Raw genomic sequence first — 23,353 nt, forward strand, 5'->3', positions numbered from 1 at the left:
TTCCATTGCTCTCCATCTGAGTTCCAGCAGCTTCTGAGGAATCAGCCTTGTATCGTTAGTTCCAGGACCCCGAGGTAATCTGCAGATGAAGGAGTTCACAAACATAGCCTGGTGATCCCAGGTGCTGCTCAGCCATTTCTGGTTGCTGTGAGTTCCAGAGCAGAAGCGTTGTGTGTAATCAGAATTTCCAGCGAACTTTCAGATATCTTCATCTTATCTTAATATACATGAAGCTAGGAAATAACAGCTATAGTCAGATGAACTGCTCACAGTTTCATTGTGAAAGGTTGAGAAAAGATCATGCCCTCACATTTGACTTTTAGAACATTAGAAATGGTTTGGCCTTATTTATGAGTGTTGGAAATACGATACGTGGCGTGGCACAACCTGTTACGTCATCGTTTGAAAAGCTCTTGGCAGAACTCTGATACGGAGGCTTTGGAGAGGAAAAAAAAAAGGTAAAGTTGCTGTGTACTTGCATTTATTGCACGTGTTGACCAGAGGAAATCAAATTTAAACTGTACGCAACTTTGAGCCCGATATGAGAATAATGCCCAAGGCCTCCGTTGCTTCATTATGGTCTTTTTCTAACTATATGACTTAGCTTGTCACTCCAAGGAAAAAAACACGAAGGCTGTATAACAGGGCAGCTGGGGGGGAACCAACCCACTTTTTATTATCTACACTGTAAAAAGACCCAGTTTTATACCTAACTACCCAATCCAAGTAAGCTTTTTCTCTTTAAAATGCTAATGGAGGCTGGGCAAAGCAAGATATTACACTGACGGAACGAGATGACAGAAGTGTTGGATGAGTGGTGATTTCAGCTACCAGAGTTACAGAAGTAATTTGCTTAGAGACAGACACAAACATTTTAATTGGTCATCATAAATGATAATGAGGAGAAAACATAGTGAAATTAAGTGCATCCTAATAAAGTAAGGTATGTTGAATTGCACTGAAGGAAACTTCAGCAATGCTTCTTGACGTGATTAATATACTCATGACAATGTGTCTAATGAAGGTTGTTTGCATTTATATGCTGCCTGTTGCTTCCCTCAGTAGAGAAATAATTTGAACTGCACTCATTTACATTGCAGAACAGTGAGTGTAAGGCTGTCTTACAGTCATCTTTTCCTTTACATTCATTTTTAACCATTATATCAACAGTAATACAGGTCTGATTTATTTAACCCTTGTTTTCTATAACAAGGTGTAGGGTATGACAGTATCATAAAATAACTTGGATTTTCAAAGTTTCATATTCTTTAATAGTAAGTCTCTTGACCTTTTAATTTTAGGTTTTAATATTACTCTTTTTTTTTTTTTTTTTCCCTTCATGGAATTTAAGATTGTGACCTTTCTTGTTCTTCACTTTCTTCCTCTTCAAAATATTTTTTCTTTCTGTGTGATGAGCCCCTGAAAGTGCTTATATATTTAGTGTGGAATTTCTTCTTTTTGCATATTGCTTCCTCCTTGGTTGCATTAACTGTAGCAAGCTCTCATTTCAAGAAGTTAGTAATCAGGAAAGGAATTTCTGCACGCTCTGTATCTTGTCTTCTTCAGCTAAAATAGGAGAAGATTATGAAATGTTGACGTTGACATCTTCCTAGAACAAGGTATATTACAAAATACATATTTAGTTCTGGAAGGACGTCCTGAATCCCCAGTATGGAATTGTTAGTGTTGCGAAAAATTCCATTACAGATTCTCCGCGCAACTCATGAGAGCAGGTTGGATGCTGATGGCTTTGTAATTGTGCAACGATCTTCAAAAAGCGTTCCTAACTTCCTAGGTGTGGGGTTAGTGATAATCTAATTACGTGGCTGTCAATAGAATAACAAGACACATAAACTTGATCCAATTTTAATTATTTTATTTTAAACCTTGCTCAAAGTCTCTATCCCTCTTCTATTACCATTTTTATAATGATGCATGTTGTTCCAAGCACTTTTTTCCTATTCATTTTGGGGGAAGAGGAGGGAGGAGAGAGAAGATTCTTTAAATTTTTAAATAAACTGCCTATAACAGAATTTAATCTAGGAATGAATATTTAATCAGAAAATGTTGTGAAATCATTAGGCAAGTATATTTATTATTTTTAATCCATAGGTAAAGAGACAGTAGCTTAAGAGGCATAGACTGATTGGAAATGGTAACAAAGGTACAAAAGGTACAAAGGTACAGAAAGGTATAAAGCAGCTTGAGGCAAAGAAAAGGAGTCGTGCTTCTAGGAACGTTTGTCTGTTTGTTGTTAACACCAACAGCAGACACAAAGCAGAGTAGGGCGCGGGCAGTATTCGTAACCGCTTTGGACGGCAGGGCCTGGTGATACTCCAGCTTACAATTAACGAGCTTAAAGGACAGTCCTCTGTAGCTATGGGAGCTCTGTCGGCACCGGAGTGAGAAGATGGGCTTCAGGAAGGAGCGCGCTGTCGCATAGATCCCTTCAGAGGAACAGAATCGCAGGTAACCAGGTTTTCCTCGCCTAACTCTCGCCTAGGGCTAGCTTAATACATCCAAGTACAAACATGAGCTATTACAATTCCATTTAATACCGTCTGTCCCCAGGCGGACTGAATGCAATGAATGCAGGTCTGATGGGTGTGTTTAGCTACCCGTAAGACAAAAGTTAAGGTCTATTTTTTTTTTTTTTTTTTCCACTGCCTAAAAAGTCCCTGCTCTTGTTTCGCTGCAAGCTAGTATTGGCATGGCACATAAATAGCATTTCCCTCCCGTTAGCTGAATTACTTGTTCTAGACCATTACAGAAGGCAAAAATACTGTCCTTGTTAAATCACTGGGCTGATGCATTTTAGAAATGGAATGATTTCAAAAAGCCTACTAATTTGTTTATGTTTAAAAATAAAATGGGAAATTACATCCACGTCCTACGTCTAGGATTCTAACCAGGGGAAAAGGGAGACAAGTAAAGCGACAATAAGCCCTCTGCTTTATCAGCAAAATAAATTGCCTTTCTGAATAAATTAAGACAACGAAATGGAAGAAAAAATAGTCTACACTGTTTGCCAACTATTCCCCCTGAACAAGGTGGTGTGTTTCACTGCTCAGTTATGCCAGCCCCGTTCTCCGACACGCTCACTGACACGAAGACGCGTTCCGCAATCATCTATTTCTTCAAAATGTTTACAGTGGTGCTTGGAATGTTTTGATCTCACTTGAGGTAAGTAGTACAAACATCCTGTTATTCATGACCCCGTGTTGAGAAAGATGCTCTTAAAGGCGATATAGCATATAGTACAGTCATTCTGGCTGTCCATAAAATGCCAGCAAACTTTATAGTCAGTTACGATTTCAAAAGAAGCAAAAGGCTTATTTCAGTTTTCTTGTTTTCTGTCCTCCCTTTCAGCAGAATTGCTTTAAAGGGCTAATGATTTTTGCTGAAAAAATAGATAATCCTTGTAAATGGCGAACAGATGCTGTATCTTTCACTGGATGAGAGGAACGTTTTGAACACTTGATCATTTTGTTGAATATTTAATGAATCGCCAGCTAGTAAGTTTACAATTTATGACTTTCACATATGTGTGAATGTATAAAAGACTTTTTTATGCTGTCTTTAACAGTTTACCCAAACCTTTTAGAGCTCTGATTCTAATAGGACATAACTCTTTTTTCTTCTATAAATTATGCAGCGCTCTCTTGAGTGCTGTGTGAGAAGGTTGCTGGCCATAGATCGCTGAGCTCTGTTTCCAGTCACCACACAACGGGAATGCCGTTTCCGAGCTGTCAGCATAGCTGTATTTGTCACTTCTGCCGATCATGTGGCACAGCATTGGCTTCCTTGGGGTGGAAACACGTTACACTGACTCGGATGCTTCCCTTCTACGGTCTCTTTAAATCGTAAGTACCAGTTTGTTATAAACCCTGGCCTTTTCCTTGTTGCAAAGGTCTGGCAAAGTCATTTTGTTTTGGGAAAGAAATGCATGATCTTTACCTGCTCTTGTAATTTCATATCTAGTTTAAATCTTGTTGTTCTCACCTATGGGATAAGGGCACACACCCCCACTTAATGTAACTGCCCTTTATAATATGCCAGGCACCCAGACATGGTCATTAGGGTGCATACAATCCTGTGGGTCTTGTCTACCTAAGAAAATGTCACCACTTTGGCAGAGTTAGATTGTTATAAACACAAACTTTTAGAGAGTGTAAAGTTTTGTTTTGACATGCCCATTGGTTTGTTTCAGTCCATCATATGTTGCTGGAGAATAGTATTAAGCTAAATTTAAAAAAAAAAAAAGTGCATGTGTATACTTACTAAACCAATACAAAGCCACATAAAATTCTGCAGTACACCAGTTCTTGAAATATTTGACTTAAATCAAATGAGCTTTCCTACAATGACAATTTCAAAGAAACTTGTGCCTGTTTTATAAAGAGGTGAAGATTAATTTTACCCTAGGGAAGTTAGGTTCCTTCTATAATGAAGCTTTCCCAAGCAGGTATGTGAGCAGGATCCGATTTAGCCAGCTGCTGATCACCAGCAGTGCTTCTGTCAGTAAACATAATTTAGGCAAAGAAAATTTGAATGATGCACAGATCTTCTGTGAATCATGATCCAGCGATTATCTCTCTTTTTTACTTTTAACTCAATATTGCGTTTCTTTCTAAGGCCCAGAGTCACTCCTCAGAAGTCACTGTCGTACCTAGAGCCTTACAGCTGCTTAGTCTAAGCAGGGAAGCTTTTTTCCTGAACATTTTCTCAATTTTACTCTTCAAGTGCTCAGAAATCTATGATATTAGTGTTCATGGGTTATTTGAATGCTGCCCCTTGTCTGCGGCTAGCAGCAATTACCACTGCCATTGCCACTGGAGCTGGAGACCTGTTAATAGCAAGAGACCTTGGTGTGAGACCTACACTTTAGATACATTGAGTATATTATTAAAAAACACTTGAAAGTGAAGTATTTCTGAAGTATGTTGGCATGCAGTTTTATGCTACAGAAAAAACTTAATTGTTTTTCAAAGAGCGTACGTGGAATATCTTTTGGGTTCTGTTCTGGTTTTTTGATTGTTTTTTCTTTCAGAATTTCAGTGGGAAATGAAGTTATGTCAATATTCTCATTGCTGAATTTTGCTGTGATGAACTGTTAAACAGGCTGCTGTATGCTCAGAGCAGCAGTACATATGATGATCTAAGGAAAAAAACATCCTCATAATATTGTGTATCTTTGCATACCCGCAAAATTAAATTAAGTACATTTATTGAAGTTGTTTTGACTTTCTGTAAGTAAGATTTAACTGTACTCTAGTCTCTTTTAAGGAAAAAGTTAATAGTTCACCTAGTCTCCTATTTTGCTGCAGAGTAAGGGAAATCCTCTTGCTTGGTTTTAATCAGATATTGAGAGGCTTATGGATGTTGAACGAACTACCTACATCTCGCCCCAGGATGTGCCTGGTAGAATTTCATTGTACCTCTGGGTACGATACATTGTACCCTGCAAAGATGAAGCATGGAAATTCGTCTTGTACATCACAGCTTGTACAAGCTGAAATTAAAATGAACTGGCACAAAGTATAACATTAATAAGTGAATATTATGAAGTTATTTTTTTCATAATAATCAAATTGTAACCGCTCTGTTCCTGAATGGGAATTCTTTTTTGTACTGCAATCTGTAGGAAGGGTTTATCCAAAAATAACACAGGAAATACTGTGTACAGTTACTGGAGCAAGACATTTCTGGCAGATTTCCATGGCATGCTCAAAGTCTGTGAACTGGCCTACATTTGTCTTTCATTTAAAAATGTGGAAAAGATTTTTGGGAAGTGTGGACTCCAGCTTAAACCTCTACCTACTGAGCAGGGGGCTGAAGAGAAGACTCACAAGCTATAGTTAAATAAAGGGATTTAGAAATTTGCAAGAAAAAGGGTCTTGTGCTAGTGATGTCTTGCTTATACAAGACAATGGATAATAAATTATTAACCGAATGAGATAAGTAATTCCGTTTTATACTGTTTCCTGCTGTCTGTAACAAGTAATTCAAAACCTGGGCGTTTCTAATTTCTCAGGAACAAAATGCCATCTAGTGGTAACTGCTAAATATTTTGAGCAAATACATTCTTCATATTGCTATAAAGTTGTTTGTTTGTTTGTTTGTTTTTTCTTCCTGATATTCTACATTTTACAGCACATTAAGCTCTTGAGAGAGGAAGATAGAGAGGCTGGGGAACGGTACAGCTTCCCCCGGTCTACGCCCGTAGCGGCCGGGCTGCCGCGCTGCCTGCTGCCCCGCTGCTTGAGAGCTCCCTCCCGTCGCCTGCTGCCAGCCTCGGGCAGGCAGTGGAGGTTTCCCCTGCTAAGGGTTGAATAAACTTTCAGACAGAGTTGGCAGGCTTCACCTTACTGTTACTCGATAATAAAATACAAAAATGTTAATTTGGCCAGTGCTGTATGAAGAGAAGTTGAAAGCCACCTCTGCTTCCCTGATTGTTCACCTATCTCTCTTCTGGGAGGAGGCTTCTCCCTCTGGTTCATCATTCTCCAAGGAGATAAGGAGAAACCATTCCCTTTGCTCTTCTGATGAACTACCAGGCAATGGTACCAGCCTCTTCATAGCACAGTTTGCCTGCTCAACTCCTTAGAGAAGACTGTAAACTCTTAAAAAACCAAAACAAACAAAAAAAAAACCCACTAAAATTTGGCCTCTAGAATAGACTCCTGAAAAGTAACTGCCATGAACTGACTTCTAGAGTAGCATAACAGACTTTGCTTGTACAGCAAGAACAAATAATAAATTATATTTAAATGCGTTCACCAGTGTAAACTGGGGATAGGGGACAGCCGTCACACCCTGCATGTGATTTGTGCCCACTGATGGAGATACTCCCGCCTCCTAAACAGAGCTGACTGAAGAGAGCTCTGCAGTGCTTTACCTTCCTATGGTTTTGCACTCCATTGTGAGAAGAGGGTTGGTGGTGGTGATGGGTCTGCTTTTTCCATGCACTATTTGAATTTCTCCATCGAGTGGTCCATGTTACCCTGTTCCATTGCAAGATTCTCGCAGCAGCCGTCACCAGGGCTGTATTTAGACTGAGGGTCTCTGACAGGTATTCTGCAGGCTGGTGCAGAAATCTCATCTGCCCTGCTGACGTTATTGTAGAAGTCAATGAAGATGGCATGGCATAGGTTTGATGGGCTGTCAAGGAGCCTGTGGATGGATAAAGAAATCATACAAAACAAGAATCAAAATGAAGGATATTTGAAGTAAACTGCAGCAGACTGAAGTGTGTCCGATTAACAAGGGCACTGACAGCACAGCACAGCTCACCAGGAGGCTCCTGTGAGAGTTCACGCTGCTGTGGGCTCGCTGCCCTTGCTGCGACGCCAGCGCTGGCCCTCGTGCGCTCACCTGGCCCTCTAGGAAGCGGCCGGCTGTCTCCCCGGGACGTGGTGTCAGCAACGGCCAGTGCAGCTGCAAAGAAAGAGGAGGGAGCAGAAACAGGACTAGAGCAGCACTGGTTTAGGTGGGAGTAAATTGTCATGGAAGCACATTTTGGTAGGCAGAATGGGAAGAGTTTGGGTAATGTTTACAAATGTAGACTGAAAAGCATCAAGAAATCTGTCTTGTTTGTCCTAGCTAAAAATACATGAGGAAATCCCTAGATCTGGGACAATTTCTTAAAGCTAGAATAGTGACTTTCTCTGAGTGACAACCGTAGTCTTGCAGGTGTTGTGGCTGCATCTGCCCTTCACTCTCAAGTTTTCAGAGCAGCAGGCTGCTTTGAAGAGGGTATGATTCTTCACAGGCAGAAGGAAGGCGTTCGGTTGTGCGCACGGGGAAGAAAAGAAATCTTAAGAGCAAATGGCCATGCGATCGAACCTTGAAATAAAGGGGAAAGAATAGTGAAAGCAATCTGATTAGTAATGATCCACCTGAACTTTGCATCTATGTTTTCTGAAGCTGTCAAGCTAAAGACAAATGTAAGTGAACCAGTATATAGTGCCTACACAATGTTTTTCATTCCTTCAGAGAACTGGGCAGAGCATAGGCAATGTTACTTTTAATGGTTTTTTGTCTTTATATGGATAATGACTATCTGCTATAAAGCGGAAAATAATTTTAATGCTGCATAATATGATAATCTGGATTAATGCTTTTGATTTTGACACAGAGGATAAACTAATCGGATTTCTTTGTCCCATGTTCCCTTAAAACAGCTTAAGACACATTCTTCTTAAAAATATGTCCATCTGAGAGCAGAAAGGAGAGCTGTTTTCCCTTGGTGGACCAAAGAAGCTGTTTTCTAAGACCAAGCAGCAAATTGGCAGTTGAGATTTTGCTGCGACCAGCACTGGAACGGTGAGGGCCTGGGTCCCCCTGCTCATGCACTGCTGTACAGTGTTTGTCCAAGAGCTTTGCTTGGTTGCATCTTTTCAACACATATTTCCCTGACTTACTGGGGTTTAAGAAAAAAAAAAATTAAAAAAAGCTCTTTGGAAATGTCTCCTCTTATCAGCGACTTGTTGCTGTAGATAATAAACTCTGAAGTCTGAAGTCATTGTATTTGCGCAGGCTGAAAGTGTTGGTATCATATCTCTACTGTGTGTAGAATACCACTAGGAACTGAATTTTGGAAGGACTAAACCATGAATTAGTTTCCCATATATCTGTTTGACTGGGGATCGCATGAGTTTACAATTGAACATGTGAAGTTGAATTCCAGATCTGAGGTTGGTGCAGTGATGTGCAAGTCAGATTGCAAGATCAGTTGTGTGATCTCTGGTTTTGTTTAAAAAAAAATGCTGCATGCACAGCTGAGAAGTCACCAAGTCTTAGTAATTGTCTCTGGCATTGCCAGTTTAGGACCTGGATATCTGCCTATCTAGTTTTTTCTTTGTTGAGAGGCTTTCCATGTGTCTTAGTTAACAATAAGCAAAATGTGCACAACCATGGGATGTAATTATTTCATTATTACGGGAAGGGGAAATAACACCTTTTTCTTCCTTCCCCGTCCTCTCCTCCCCCAGAAAAAACAGTGACATCAGGTACAGAAAGGAGAAATTTCTCTCTGTGGGGACTGCATAATAGATTATGCTTTTTGGCACAGATAAAACGGCTCAGAAGGGACCAGATAATTTTGTCCTTTCATAAGGAATCTTATTGTTAGAAACTTACAGTTCACTAAAGCTATTGTGAGACTGGCAGATCAATTAATGAATAGTGAAAATCTCAAATCCTAATTAAATCCCACTATTACTTCCAGGATTGGTTTCTCTCCTCTCCAGGAATACTTGATTTAAACAGCTTGTTTAACAGGGAAAGCTATTGATCCCTTCAATAACACTTCAGAATCATTAAGAGGAAAAACTTTAATCTCCTTCAGCTCTTTGAAGCTGCTTTGGTTAATGTCATCTCTCTCTGCGATCCTGAAGAGCTAATGCTGGTCTTGCAAGATATTTCCAATGTTATTCTATGCTGCTTTTTGTGCCCTGCCGGCGTGCAGAGTTAGCTGTGGCAAGTGCAGTAAAGCGGAAAGGTACCACTAGTGCATGTATGTGCTCGCTTGCTCGGTTTGGACGGTTTTATATTCTCCTTTAAAAGTCTCCCTGGTGGAAGAAAACACACCTCTCGTAGAGATTCGTTGAACAGCAAATTAGTTATCCAGTACTTCTGCTATCTCAGCACTTTGAGACTTGGACTTAGAAGCATCTTCAGGCCATTAAAGTTCATTCTACAAAGGCACTTGATAACTGGATTACCTATGTCTACACAGCAGGAAATTCTCTGAACATCTCCAAAGTTCACTTCTTATTCATATAGTCCACTTTCTAAACTATCACATAAAATTCAACTTCAAATTTGATGCAGTTTGCCTTACCAGGGCCCATACACCCTTGTTCATGTAAAGCACGTTATTGAGCTTTAAAATACCCTCAAATGTTTCATGTGCTCTAAAACTTGGACATTCTTTCAAAGAACCCTAAGTATCCTAGAAGATGCAACTCTGTCGGAGAAGCAAGTTGCATGGGATAACTAATACCGCCACTACAAACATTCTGTTTGAATGGCTTCAGTAACATACATTGGCTTCTCTAAGAAAGTAGAAATCACTTTGAGGGCTCTGGTATTAGAAAATCAAATAATTGCACTAAGAGCATGTAGGTTCTACATAGCACTTCAGAATTGCAGGTGTGGGTTGCTTATGAGAAGGTTTAATTTCTTTAGCAGTTCCTCAAAGCCATCCAGTGGATCTAGAAGTCTCAACTGATTGCAGGAAGACCCACCACCAATTCTGTGGCATAGCGTACAGCTTCAAGCAGGAGATCGTCTGCTCGGGGTTAAGGACATCTTGAAAGTCAGGACTAGAAGTATCTTGCAGATTTTTTTTTTTTTTTGCTGGCTAGCTTGTTCTTAGTTTTTAGTGTTTATAGATGAAATTATACTCGTAACAGTTTATTCCTAAGACTATTTTGCCAATGGCTTGCCTTCTGTTTTTTTACTTGCAATTTCCAATTTTTTTTCAAATATATACAAGCACTACTTCAACTAATGCCTTTATATGTATTTCTAAGCATGGTATAAAAAGGAAATATTATGAAAGTTAAATAGAAGCTATAAGCTGCATTTTACAGCCAGTATAAACACACTTGGGTGTTTTATAGCCATCAGTATTATCTCCTTTGACACTTGAGGCTTGTCCCTAGGAGACAGAAAGCAGAAACTTCCTGGAATTTCTTTAATTAGCCTGTTCGTTTCACTTAATGAAACAAGCAATCAAAAACATATTGTGTTTCATATGCAGGACTCTTAAAAATATAACTTAGACTACATAGCTCTTATATCTGACCAAAAGTGCAAGCGATTTTGAAGTTTCCTAATATTTTAATAATTTTATTAATAACTGACCTTGCATTAGAGGTCTGTGGTGATAGGATATGCTAGTAAGTGTGCACACAAGCAATAAGAAAGCTCATAAAAAGTCTGGTGTTAAAGTATATTCAGACCAGCTTCAAATAAAAACACCCTTTTGCAGTTATAAATAGTTTAGTCACTCGCCTATTTTGATATTGCTTGCTCTAAACATCCCCTGGAACGTGTTGCGAGAGGAAAGCTCCGAGTGTCAGCATAAACCCCAACGCGCTGAGTGACCACGAGCCACAGAGAGCATTAGGGTGACCAGCAACTTGCTTGTGTGCTTGCATTCTCAGGAAGCTCACACCCTAATGGAAGGTCTCACTTAGTTTTGGTCAAATCTAGCAATTTATGTGATAGTGATTATAAAAGAAATTTTAGCTCCAGATTTTCCTTTTCCGTATAGCACACTTCATTTTCTAATCCTTTTCCAGCCTCCGTCCTTAGACATGCGGGAGACAGGAAGACCAGTCCTTCCTTGGCACAACCGTAGTGCTGGCCACAAAAATGACCAGAGGGATGGAACACCTCTCCTATGAGGAAAGGCTGAAAGAGCTGGGGTTGTTCAGCCTGGAGAAGAGAAGGTTGCAAGGAGACCTTATTGCAGCCTTTCAATACTTAAAGGGGGCCTACAAGAAAGATGGGGATAGTCTTTTTAGCAAGGTCTGCTGCAACAGGACAAAGGGTAATGGTTTTAAACTAAAAGACAGTAGATTCAGACTGGATGTAAGGAAGAAATTTTTCACGATGAGGGTGGCGAAACACTGGAACGGGTTGCCCAGAGAGGCAGTAGATGCCCCATCTTTGGAAACATTCAAGGCCAGGCTGGATGGGGCTCTGAGCAACCTGATGTAGTTGAAGATGTTCCTGCCAATTGCAGGGGGGTTGGACCAGGTGACCTTTAAAGGTCCCTTCCATCCCAAAGCATTCTATGATTATAAGTACCTGTAAATTTGCGTTTGAAGTGTTAGAGGAGTTTGTCGATGTTGATTTAATAAATAATAAGGTAAAGGTGAAAGCTTGGAAGAAAACAGGAATAAGGGAGTTTTTGACATGAAAGACAGGGCAGGATACCTGTCAGAGAACTTGAAAGTAGCCACCTAATTCAGAAGAAAAGAAGATGTACTTCAGATGTACCTACCCCAGCATTTTTTGTTCTCCAGCCTACTTACATCAGCAATGTTAGAGCAGAGATGTTTCTTAGGGGGGCCAAAAGTGGATGTTCTTGGAAAGTGCATCTGATTTTCTCTGTTGCTTGGGAAAAACTGCCTGTGAAGAGTAATTCAGGTGCTTATTTTCTTTTTACTGGAAATTACATCAAAGATTAAGATCGTATGATTTTGCCAAGATACATAGCTAGCATCTACTATATCCTATCCATAGTACCTGTTCATGATGTAATTCTCATCACATTCATGCACAGGTCTTGGAAACCCAAGTAAGTGGGAACCATAATGTAAAAGTCCTTAAGAATTATTTTGGAAAGGACTTTGCTCAGGAAGCATAGGCAAGAGTGAGCTTTTTTCTTTTAATGCAGTTTCATTCAAAAATGGCATAATGTCTCATAACATCAGTCTAAACACAGCAAATTGTTTAGACATTAAGCAAACAGCTTTAGTTTAGTTTTAAAATTAAGATTGTGCTCCTGTGCTGCTTCCCCTTAGATCTTGTGGCATTCACTTCTAGCGTAACCAGAAAAAAAATGTAGCTCTAAAGGTCGTTGTTGTCACCTATGCCTGTTAAACATTTTCGCATGACCCAGAGAGCCAAAAGCAGGCAGGTTAAGCCCGTTTTTCATTTCATTGATGTACATCACCTACTGCGTACCAAACTGCTCTAAGTTGTTATGGGATATAGGGCAATTCCTACTGATCAGGATAGGATGCCAAATGGGCGTTTATAATGGGGTAGTTGTGATTTCAAACAGAAGGTACAGTGGATATGTTACACATATCTCGCTTTCTTTGGCAATGATCATAAAATTCAACACACAAGTTCCCCCTAGTGACTGTTACTTTGCTAGTCTGTACCCTGTAGATAAAAGAAAAAAAAATAATTAATTACCACCAAAATCTACAGACTAACATGGATCCCAGTAAAACATTGGTGATGTCTGGTTTGCAAAGGTTGCTCATAGCTGCGGTACTTGATGCAGGGATTCTGTCTCCCTCTGTGCCTGTACGGTGTTGGGTAATATTGTGTTTAAATGACTTTTCCATTAATAATGAACAACAACAGTGTCCAAAAGATAAGCTCAAATGCCAGTTCTCTCATCAAAGGGAGAAAGATTGTCCAAAATGCTGGTAATGTGCAATGACAATTCTGGGTTTGGTGATAGGCTTGATGTTATCTTCAAATAGCTGTCATCTATATAAACATTAATTTTAAGTAGCAAGCTTAGTAGTCAATCTTCAAACTTTTTATTGATGAATTTTAAATTAGATAGAACACTTGAATTTATCTTACTGAACAAGTGGTAGAAATCTGCCTTGCCATTTTCCAAGGATTAAATGTTCCGTTGCAGATACTGTGAACTCTTGAGTCCGCTCAGTAAGGCAGCCCTGGGCCGCCTTCCCGCCTGCCCCACAAACTCCCAGCAATTACACATTAGAAGCTAAATTAAATTCTGCGCGTGACAAGGCTTCTACGGTGCTGTTTGCCTGCTGTCAAGGGGGTCTGTTGCAGGAAGACACTAACTGTGATATCCCTATTCATCAGGTAACATCTCACCGTGTCTTCGCTTTTACTGCTTCCCATTAATACAGGACAGCTTTAATTTATGGGGTTTTTTTCCTTCACACAACATTATATTTACTAGCTGGGAACCTTTCTGTGCGGTTGTGTACAAATCTTCAAAAATGTCAGTGATTAATTTTAAAATCTCATTTATCACTATATGATCAGTGAATTAGTTAAGGCTTGAAGAATAAATGTCTGGTAATTAGAAGCAATTTTTGTACCAGGCCCTCAGACAAGGTGATGGATCAAAGGAAGGCCAGTGTGGAAAATGGGTCATTGCTCCCGCAGTGCTCAGCACCAAGAGCGAGGGGGCAAAAGGAGAAAGGCCAAAATAAAAAAAAAAAACCTAAACACTGGAAATCAAACCCAAATCCCAGTAATGAAATTTTACGTGAAGAATGAAGCAGTAGTAACTGACTGCAGTATTTAAAGAGGCTTGAGGCTTGGGAGACGAGGCAAGAAACCTACCAAAGGACAACGAGCAGGCCAGAAGATAGTGTGTTATGTATATATTCATCTTCTGGAGATTTTATTCTTGAGGTATACTTTGTAAACACACCCCCAAATATTCCTACCAGGTGGCAAGTATATAGTGCTTTTTTCTACCGAGTGTGATGCTAACAAACTGATTTTGAAAAGGAGGGCTTTTCAAGGAGCAAGACACCAAGCTCATCCTTGCTGCCATTTAAATCAAGCTCGTGCAAAAGGGGGTCCTCTTTTGTGCTCTCCCCTGCAGAAGAGCTGGGGTCTCTCGGAAGGAACAGCCGCTCTGGCGGCACAGGGCCAGGCTGGGGCTTTGTGCCAGCTGCTCCGGCGCGTCCGCCTTTCCTCCCCACGCCCCTGCGCAAGGCAAGGGAGGGTTAGTGCTCCGGAGGCTCCGGCTCCCTTCTAACGAAATTCCCAGAGTTGTAGTTAAATCGTTGTTATTGCTGGTACGCTAAGATGTGCTGGCCTGATAAGGCGTTATGTAATTTCAAGATAACGTCGCTGTTAAACAGAAATCGCCCTGAGGATTTCAGGTCCATTCAAAAAGCAGGGTGTGGGGGAAGGGACCTTCGCCTCCTGAACTTCGGGCTAATTTTTTTTCTGATCTGTACCTTTGATTTCTTCCTGCTGTGTCAAGGCCATCAGCCTTAGGAAAAGCCAGAGTTGCTGCCGGGTAAGATGGTGCACACTGTGAACGGCCACTCTCCCGGCCACCCCCAGCACCTTTCTTCTGCCAACACCTGCGAGGGCCGGTCGAGGGCTCTGGGTACGAGCCTGCCCGTGAAGCCCTTCCCAAAGCTGCTGCTGTTCTCTGCAGGCCAAAACATCCTCCCAAACCAAGCAAATAATCCAATCGGAAATAATGATTGAGCTCAATTTGGTTTGAAAACTCAGATCAGCTGCAGAACTCTTCCTGGCACAGTAAAATATGACTCCAGTAACTGACTGTGAAACGACCAACGCACTTCCCTCGGTTTTAGCCATAACTGTGTTAATAGCGAAGGCATTACTAGACAATTGAAATGACTAATCAAATTACCCAGACTGATCTTAACAACTCTAGTAGTGATAATGCCTATTATGAAAAATAAACAGTGTTACTCTCTCTAGACAGGAAAACATTTCTAATGTAAACATGCAGTTCAGTAGATAGCAATAAAGATTTTGGAGCAGTGGAAGAGTAAAAGCTGGCTATTTAATTGAAGGAAGTTGGAGTGAAAGCTTGGGATTTAATTCCAGGAAATATAAGAGAAAAAAAAAATCTGTACGAAGATCCAACTTATTTCCAAAAAGCAAAGCAAAACAAAACACTCCGTGTACATAAAGGTCAAATCATGTAGGCAGAACGGCAAAGATTTTTTCGTGTTGCTTTTTTCCAAGCCCTTTTTCATCTATTTTTAACCTTCTCTCAGCTCTGTAGTTAAAATATTATTTCTCAGTAGTCCAGCTGCTCAATAAACTTTTGCACTTTATACACGCAAAATGAAAATGTTTTGTGAAATCAGGTCCGTTGTGCTAGAATTCATTTGGGAAGGAATAAAATGAAGGAAACGATCACTCTGGGATAAAATGTTTATTTTTTTTAACTTTGCACACTAAGCAAAATATATCAAGATAAAAACCTATGTTTTGAAATATTTGACAGACATAACAAAACCCCATGTTTTTCTTGTTGTATTAAACAAGATTTAAAGATATTGAACACTTTCCCACACAATCTTTCCCTTTTGTTCTCTACAAAAAGATTAGGTAGAATTCAGAGTATGAAAACCCATGTGAAGCTAACTACACAAAACACCCATTACACACGTACCCACCCATACAGACCTTTATATTTTAGCTGCCTTGTTGGAAAAAAAATGTATTTTGTGTGCTTGCTGACCCCAAGCTGCATTCACACAACTGGAACCATTAATTGCAGCAGCTGTGGATGCAACCTCCATACACACTCTTCCTCCTTCAGACTGTGCTATGGCAAAAACCTTGTCCTGCACGCGTGCTTCCCACTGCGGTAGCCACCACAGTGGCCCAGGCTGTATGACGCTCATAAAAACACCTGCACAATCTGCTTGCCCTGGCTGATGTCTCCGGAGCCTCCGCTGAAGGTTGGGGATTTGCACAGCTGTAACAGATTAAATTTGAGTAAACAACGTGCATCGATCGTGCTCGGGCTGGATTTGAATTCTGGGCACACACAGCTTGCATCTGAGAGGTGAAGTAATAATTGCAATTGAGAAACTACTGTACCACTGAAGGAGGCAGGCCTGATTGTCCCCGCACGCTGGGGAAGATCTGCTGAGTACTACCTAACCTCTGTTTTAAGTATCTGCTTTCAGGTTAAAAATGCAAACCGTATAAATGAGTTACACTGGGCGCGATGCTGTCTTTTCCGTTAAATGCTTTTAGCTCTTAAATTTACAGTCCTGGACAGCAAAAAATGATGGCAGCTGGGCTGGCTGAAATTTCTCACACCAAAACATTTTGAGGGGAATTCCACAGTTTTGCGCTCTTCATGCTCGTAAGTGGAAATTTTCATCTCGCTTTAAAATATTCACGTTTCTCACAAGACCCTTGGTTCCTCTCCCGTACCAGGTAGGCGCAGCCCTGCCGAGGCTGAAGAGGCGCAGGCCGAGCCCGCCGGGGGGGCAGCCCGCTCCGGGCCGGGGCGGGCCGCTCCCCCGCGGCTGGTTTCCACAGGGAATCTCCTTAGCGGAGAGGTGTCGCCCGGGACGGCCCCGGCGGGTGCCCGAGGGACGAGCCGGGCGCGGCCGGTGCCACGTAGGTGCGAGGGGATGGGGGCCAGGGCCGCCGTCCCCCGCCGCGGCCGGGGGAGCCCCGCCGGCCGCCCCGCCTGAGGGGACGGCGCTTCCCTTTGTGCCCCGGCGGGCGGCGGGCCGGCCGCGTTGCCATGGGAACCGTCCCGCCGGCTGCGGCGGGAGGAAGGCGGGTCGTGTGGCGGCGCAAGATGGCTCCCCGAGGCGGCGGGCCGCAGCGTGAGCGGGGGCGGGAGGGGCGGGAGCGGGGCGCTCCCCGCCGCTGCCGCGCGTCCCCGGCCGTCGTGTGTGTCCCCCCCCCTCGCCCCGGGCCCTGCCCTCCCCTCCCCTCCGCCGCGGGCTGCGGCCGCCCCGCCCCGCCCCGCGGCAGCAAGTGGCAGCGGCCGCCGGTGCCGCGGGGCGCCCTGACAGCCCCGCGCCCAACTTGTGTTGCAGGTGCGCCCCGCCGCTGATGCGAGAGCTGCCGCGCCAATGCCAGCCCCGCGCCGCCCGGCCAGCCCCCGCCGCCCGCCGGGCCCGCCCCGCCGCCGCCGCGATGGCTCTGACCTTGTTCGGTGAGTACCCGCCGCCTCAGCCCGGCGGGCGCGGGGCCGCCGGCCCCCATTGTCTGCCGCACGGCAGCGCCTGGGCGTGGGCGCCGGCCCGGGGGCCGCCGGAGGCCGGGGCCCGCTGCGCCGCCCCGCGCCCGCGGGTGGCTGTGGGAGTAACGCGGCCCGGGGGCAGCCCCCGGTGCCGGCCGCGGCGTGGGCTCGGGCTGCCAGCCGGCTGCGGGGCGCGACGGGCAAATAAAAGTTACGGTGCCTGCGCGGGCCCCCGGTCGCCCGAGGAGCTGCGCGGCGGAGCCGTGGGCTGGCTAACGAGGGACCCCCGCTCTCCCGGGAGCGCCGGGGTGCGGGGCTTAATGGCCCGTAACGATCAGACGCGTTTCTGTAATTGCGTTTAATAGCACGGATTCGTGAAAGGATGGTTTCGGGAGGCTGCGAGCGTTGCGGTGGCTGGCTTCACAGCCCGAGACGGCGTGGTGGGAACCGGCGTGTGGAAACTGTAGTTGTAACTGTTGAACATGTGGGTTCTCTTAAGTAAGGTTGTTAAGCTCCCTTATGCTTAGTATGCTGAATTTTGCAGTGGGGAACAGAAAAGCTACAGACTGCTTCCAGCAACCTTAGGTAAATACGACAATGCAAAGGAAAGCAGAGATTAGCATGCCTAACATCAGTACAGAATTAACAGGATAATCGGGATGCTCTTTCTTGTAAGAAGCTCGCGCGCCAGAAGTGATTTCTAGTGAATAGGTGTAAGTGATGATATGACGTCTATTTGTAGTGTTTAGACTGTGGATTTTACTTCCTGTGTAAACAAGTGACTTGGGTTCATTCATCTCGTGATTCTTGGGCTGGTACAATTTCTTAAAAGAATAAAAATGGTTTCATGGGTTTTCTTAAAATTTGACATCTATTATATTATCATGGCATATTAAGCCCCATCTAAAAGCAAGTTTAGCACGTGTTGGAAGATAGTTCTCCGTAGATAAATTCTATGCGGTATTGGATTTAGCTACAGTGCTGTCACTTGTATTTGTATTTCCTGCCGGAGTTTTTCAGGATGCAAAAGGTGGTGAATCATGGTTCACAGTGGAGTAAACCGTCCCCATCGTCATAGGCCTGATCTTGTCATTGGGTTCACGTGAGCCCCCGGACTTCTGGAGGAGCCGGTGCACGTATGGGGGCCCTGCACGTTGTCAGTTGCAGGGTCGGCATCGAGCTCTTTAGCTTACAAGCGCAAGTCAACATGGAGAGTGCTCAAATGGCAGATTGGCTTTTGTAAAACAGCCTACTGTGCATATTACATCGTATCATTGTAACTTCAGCTTGTTAAGAAAAGGGGTAGGTTGTAACGCAGGGACTCGAGCTAAATACTGTAGTTGTCCTTAACCAAAAATCAAATTTTTAGGCCATTGAAAATACGCACTTTTTCTGTGGTGAGTAGTTAATATGTCATTAAAATCTTTGGCTGCAAAAATTAAGAATATTTTAATTTCAGCTTTCTAAATAAAGTGGCATTCCAAAGTCAGGTGCCTGTTTTTTTTAAGCTTACGTGATTCTTTTTTAATTCACATGTATTTTATCTACTTAATGACATTTTTATATTAATATAAATTTGCATTACAAAGTAAATTGAATTAGATGTTTTTGTGTGCTGCCGTGTCTGTTGTTAGAGTAAATGACATTGATACATGTAAAAGATAATGAGCAAAGAGAAGATAGAGTGGGGTACCTTGCTGTGTGTAGGTTTTAAACAATATCTTGCTAAGGGTAAAACCTCAAGATTTCACCCTTTTAAGAAAACACAAAGTGACAATAAAACAATGCAACAAATAAGGCTAATGCATGTCAACAGATGAATGTGGTGCCTTTCATAAATTTAGAGTACATCTTAAACTATGAATGCAAGAGTGTGAGTGGGAGTCGTGTAAATGCAGAAAATGCGCAATATGTTTGCAGATGAGGTGGTGATTTACTTACGGTTGAGTTAGCACAGCGTACTGCGTTGCTGTGTGTCCTCTGAGCTGAGGTAGCTTGCTACGTTTTGTCTCTTAGCATATTACAAAGATGGACCACAACATGCTTGCTTTGAACTTCAAGAACAGCGTTCAGCCTTTATCTTGAATTTTGGCTACCTGTGGGTAGTTGCATTTTCAGCTCCTGCACCATAGCTGACCCATAGTAGCTCATTAAAAATATAACTCGTGAAAGAATGTTTTTTTAGTTCGTTTCAATGTAAGCCGCTACTAAAGCAACATCAGCACATCTGGGGAAAGGCAGAATAAATGTGCCTGAATTAATGTATCTGTTTTGAGGGATTAAGCAACTATAATTGTACTATTTTAAATTCATACCTATCTTATACCAGTAAAACTGTCCTGAGCAAACAGGTCCTGAGGGAGGTGTTTGCTTTGGTTCTGCTCATTCACATAAATTCTAGGCTCAATATTTCATTTTTTTTTTTTTCCTAACCCATAATGGTATATCACAGTGAACCAAATTTCACACATTCTGGGGCTGCTTCTAATAGGATGTGCTACAAAGCGTGTAAAACTTGAGATAAATTGCTATGTCAGCTTGGGGGGGGAAATCCACCAGGTTTGCTGGGTCCCTTTCGATTAATGTGTGTATGTGTGCGAGCACAGCAAGAGAGAGGAGAGGGATGGGAAATGTCATAACGTGCTTTCTCCGTGCTCTTGATACTGTTTTATGGCTATTTCGGTGCGTAGTCCAAAGACTGTACTAAAAGGGAACAGGACTAGAGAGCAGGGTGACATTGTTGTGGATTCTGGATTAAAACGGACATGCAGTTATCAGGCAGTTGAAAGGTCAGGTATGCCTTATATTTTCTATTTGGCAGAGTGGTTGGGAGTTTCCCGTTCCTGTTGGAGGTTGCCCTTTGCCGCTGTCCTCAGAGCAGCACCATGTAGCTGCTGGAGCACTAACTGCAGTTTGCACCTTTGAGGCGGCACCTTGAGACTCTTTGGAAAGTTGGTTGGAGAAAAGAGCTTCTGGTGTATCAGCAGCATTTGTCTGTGACAGAAAAAGTCTGTCACCCTTGGACTATATGTGTCTCCTGACTTCTTATTCCTTTTCAGTTACAGCTTATTGTCCAGATTATGATGCAACATTAAGGCATAAAGGAGGAAAAATGTTAAAGACTCTTCACTTTCTCAGTCTTAGTTATTTTAAAATTCTTTTCTTCATCCTGTCATATTCTCCTAGTCATGACCTTCCAAGGTATCCTGTACTGACTGTTGGCTGTATGGCAGGTGGTAGGGAGCTGCCCATGTTTCCGCAGCGCAGTGGTACAGCTGATGAGGCTGTGTGTGGTGTGGGTTATGAGAGAGAGGAGGTCAACTGCTCCATGGAGATGGAGAGGAAGAGCAGCCCCTGTTGGAAGCAATCAGAGATGGGAGAGCATGGAAGTTGGTGGCTGAAAACATACTTCTGTTACCTATCAACCATGTTGGCTACTTCAGGCAAAAGCATCATCCCAACAGGGTTCATAGTTACACGAAGTTATGGTGGCAGAACTGGCCTGTTGTGACCATAGGTGATCACCCATATGTGACATGGGTTTTTGTGATACCAGTAGAAGTAGAGTTTCACCAGTACATTGAGTTTGTGTTCTAGTGGCCAAGCACTTACAGCACAGGTTTGATCTAACAGAGGAAAGCAGATCCTGTACTAGGACCACACCAGCAGAAAACTGGAAGACAGTCAATATATTTGAGAAGTGGAAAAAAAAAATGCTGCCTGATCCTGTTGTTTGTTGCAAATAATAGATGTGATGAATTTGATATCTATATTCATGAATTGCCTACCAAGAGTTGGCGGGGATTTTAAAAAAGTCTTCCTCGACAAAACAGTGCAGACTTTCACACCCAGTGCATATAAATCTCTGGAACTTGAGTAGATGTCCAATTCTAGTGCTGGTTTTCATCCTACAGCAGATTCATGTTCCCTTACAAAAGGTTGTGGTGATTGCAGGTGTAGCCTCTTTTTTTCTCTCTCACCATTTCTTTCTGCCTGCTGCAGCAGCTGGAATGGCGTGTAAGCCGGTTTTCTCCTCTGCTGTTTCAGCACAAAGCCCAGTGGCTTCATGCCCAGCCTTCGTGGAGCTGGGCTGAAGCCACTTGCCTGGTTTAGCAGGGAAGCAGCTAAAGGATACCCACCGCTTCTGCTCTGCTGAATTCCTGCAAGGGGTAGCAGCTTCGCAGAGACAGGAAGAGCAATCAGTTATGTTTCTATGTCTGGACTTCCTAGAGCCCATCTGTTAATACCCTAAGCTGTGAGATCTTGCAGTGACATGGCTGAGGTGTGTGCTGTCATTCCACTTGGATGACTCAAGTATGGGAAAGATAACAAACAACGTAGGGGAAAAAGGAGGGGAAGTGTTATGTTATCCCATTGCTACCGCTGTTTGCTTGTGTCTTTGAATGTCCTGAGAAGTGTTTAGAGAAAGTCAGCGTTGTACTTTGAAAGAAAAATAGTTTTATGTTATGTTTTAGTGCCTATGAGTTGTTCTTATATTTTATGAATTCCCTTTCTGTTCATTTGTTTGCTCATCAACTCCCTTGTGTGAACAAAGGAAGAATTTCAAAACGGCCAGGAGAGATCTTCATGAACATATTTGTCATTAGTTATTCATGCTCTTGCCTTCTTGCTCAGAGCCTGCCAATGGATGAAAACTCACCCTCCTGAATGTTGGTGGTAAAGAAATGAAAAGTGAGGCAATTCTTTTTTAATCTTTGAAGTGCTTGCACTTTGATGAGTGGCTGCAGATGAATGGGATTAGAGACAGAGCTGTAGTCAGCATGACAGATATGGTTATTTAAGGAGATGATGAACAAGGGCAGTTTTTAGAGAAATTTATAGGGAAAATATCAGATGAAAAGAAACGAGCAATACATTGCTACAGTCAGGACAAAGAAACCAATTATACCTCCATTTCAGGTGTCCATACATTGTTGAAGGAGCGTGCAAATATTAGTTTGCCCACTTAACAGAATTCCTTTCCACAGCTGCAAGCTCTGGTGTCGTAATGCACAGAAGTCATTTTCTATTAATCTAACTACTACTATGCGTATGAGGCAAACCTTTTGAAATAAGTTCTTCTATACTTGAAACACTAATTAATAGATTACTGGTTTAAGTTCTATGCATCTGTGATTACTGTTCTCCATGCATACTTACTGTTTTGCGGCTGCTTCAAAAAGTAGGGTATGCTTATGTTGGTACAAGTGCTTATTTTCCAATGTGACAATCTTAAAGATACTGTAGAGAAATTGAATCAATTCATTGTTCCCTAAATAAATGTTTTGCTTGCTTAGGGAAGGCTTTTAAATTTTACAGTGCTTGGTTAACTTAGTCGCAGGAACATAGGAAGTAAATGTTCCTCTAAAAAATGTCTCACAACAGGTAATGCCTGCAGATTCTCTACAGGATAGGAAAGACTCAACAATTAATCTGCTTATTTCTTGTCTTATGTGCAGAGCCTTCTAAGAACAGGAGGTGAATAGATCACCTACACTTCAAGTTGTTCTCCTCTGAATTTTTGTATGTGGCCCTGAACTACACTTAAAACTTGTGGCTAGCTGTGATGGTAAAAGTTGGCAGAGCCCCGTAACTAAAGAGTCAGTTTGTGCTGGAGAAGTGTTCTTTGAATCTGTTCCTTAATTGAAGTAGGTAATGGAAGTTTGTTCATGGAATTGGGGCATTTATAGTAGGGCTTTTGTCTCTACAGGGAACATAAATGTGGCGTGCTATAGGAATGGTACCCATCACTGGTGCTTCTAGGCCAAAAAGAAATGCTTAATAATGTCATTGCTTATCTTACACTCTTGAAGTGGTTTTCAGAGTGAATACATACCCATGTTGCACTGCCTGTGCTAGATCTTCTTCACAAGTAAAGCAATGAATTCAAAGTGA

At 42.5% G+C, this 23,353-nt stretch overlaps 2 protein-coding genes across 2 annotated transcripts in view; one reads left to right on the plus strand and one right to left on the minus strand.

Annotated features, from left to right (window-relative positions):
* Window positions 1-1,517: 1,517 nt before the first annotated feature.
* Window positions 1,518-20,929, minus strand: LOC148052341 (uncharacterized). The gene is made up of 6 exons (XM_087731495.1): window positions 20,877-20,929; window positions 17,424-17,876; window positions 12,020-12,147; window positions 7,294-7,437; window positions 6,899-7,173; window positions 1,518-2,447 (listed from the first exon to the last, which is right to left on the minus strand). Exons 1-6 carry the CDS (start codon window positions 20,927-20,929, stop codon window positions 2,418-2,420), a joined length of 1,083 nt encoding a protein of 360 aa, XP_087587621.1. The 3' UTR covers window positions 1,518-2,417.
* Window positions 17,347-23,353, plus strand: part of CHN1 (chimerin 1) — a 104,087-nt gene continuing 98,080 nt past the window's right edge. The window contains exon 1 of the mRNA XM_087731871.1: window positions 17,347-17,431. Within this exon, the coding sequence (XP_087587997.1) occupies window positions 17,413-17,431 (19 nt within the window). The 5' untranslated portion in view covers window positions 17,347-17,412. The remainder of the gene's footprint in view (window positions 17,432-23,353) is intronic.

The sequence above is a fragment of the Nipponia nippon genome, unplaced genomic scaffold (genome assembly GCF_047370975.1).
Source record: "Nipponia nippon isolate SJK-2023a ecotype South Korea unplaced genomic scaffold, ASM4737097v1 scaffold_5, whole genome shotgun sequence".
NCBI lineage: Eukaryota > Metazoa > Chordata > Aves > Pelecaniformes > Threskiornithidae > Nipponia > Nipponia nippon.

Excerpts from the sequence above, each read along its gene's own strand:
- LOC148052341 (XM_087731495.1), bottom strand. The coding sequence starts at position 20,929 with ATGAACCCTGTTGGGATGATGCTTTTGCCTGAAGTAGCCAACATGGTT. Across the intron at positions 17,877-20,876 it reads GTAGCCAACATGGTTGATAG|CCAGCCACCGCAACGCTCGC; the intron begins GTAACAGAAGTA and ends CGGGCTGTGAAG. Across the intron at positions 7,174-7,293 it reads ACTCTCACAGGAGCCTCCTG|GCTCCTTGACAGCCCATCAA; the intron begins GTGAGCTGTGCT and ends ATCCATCCACAG.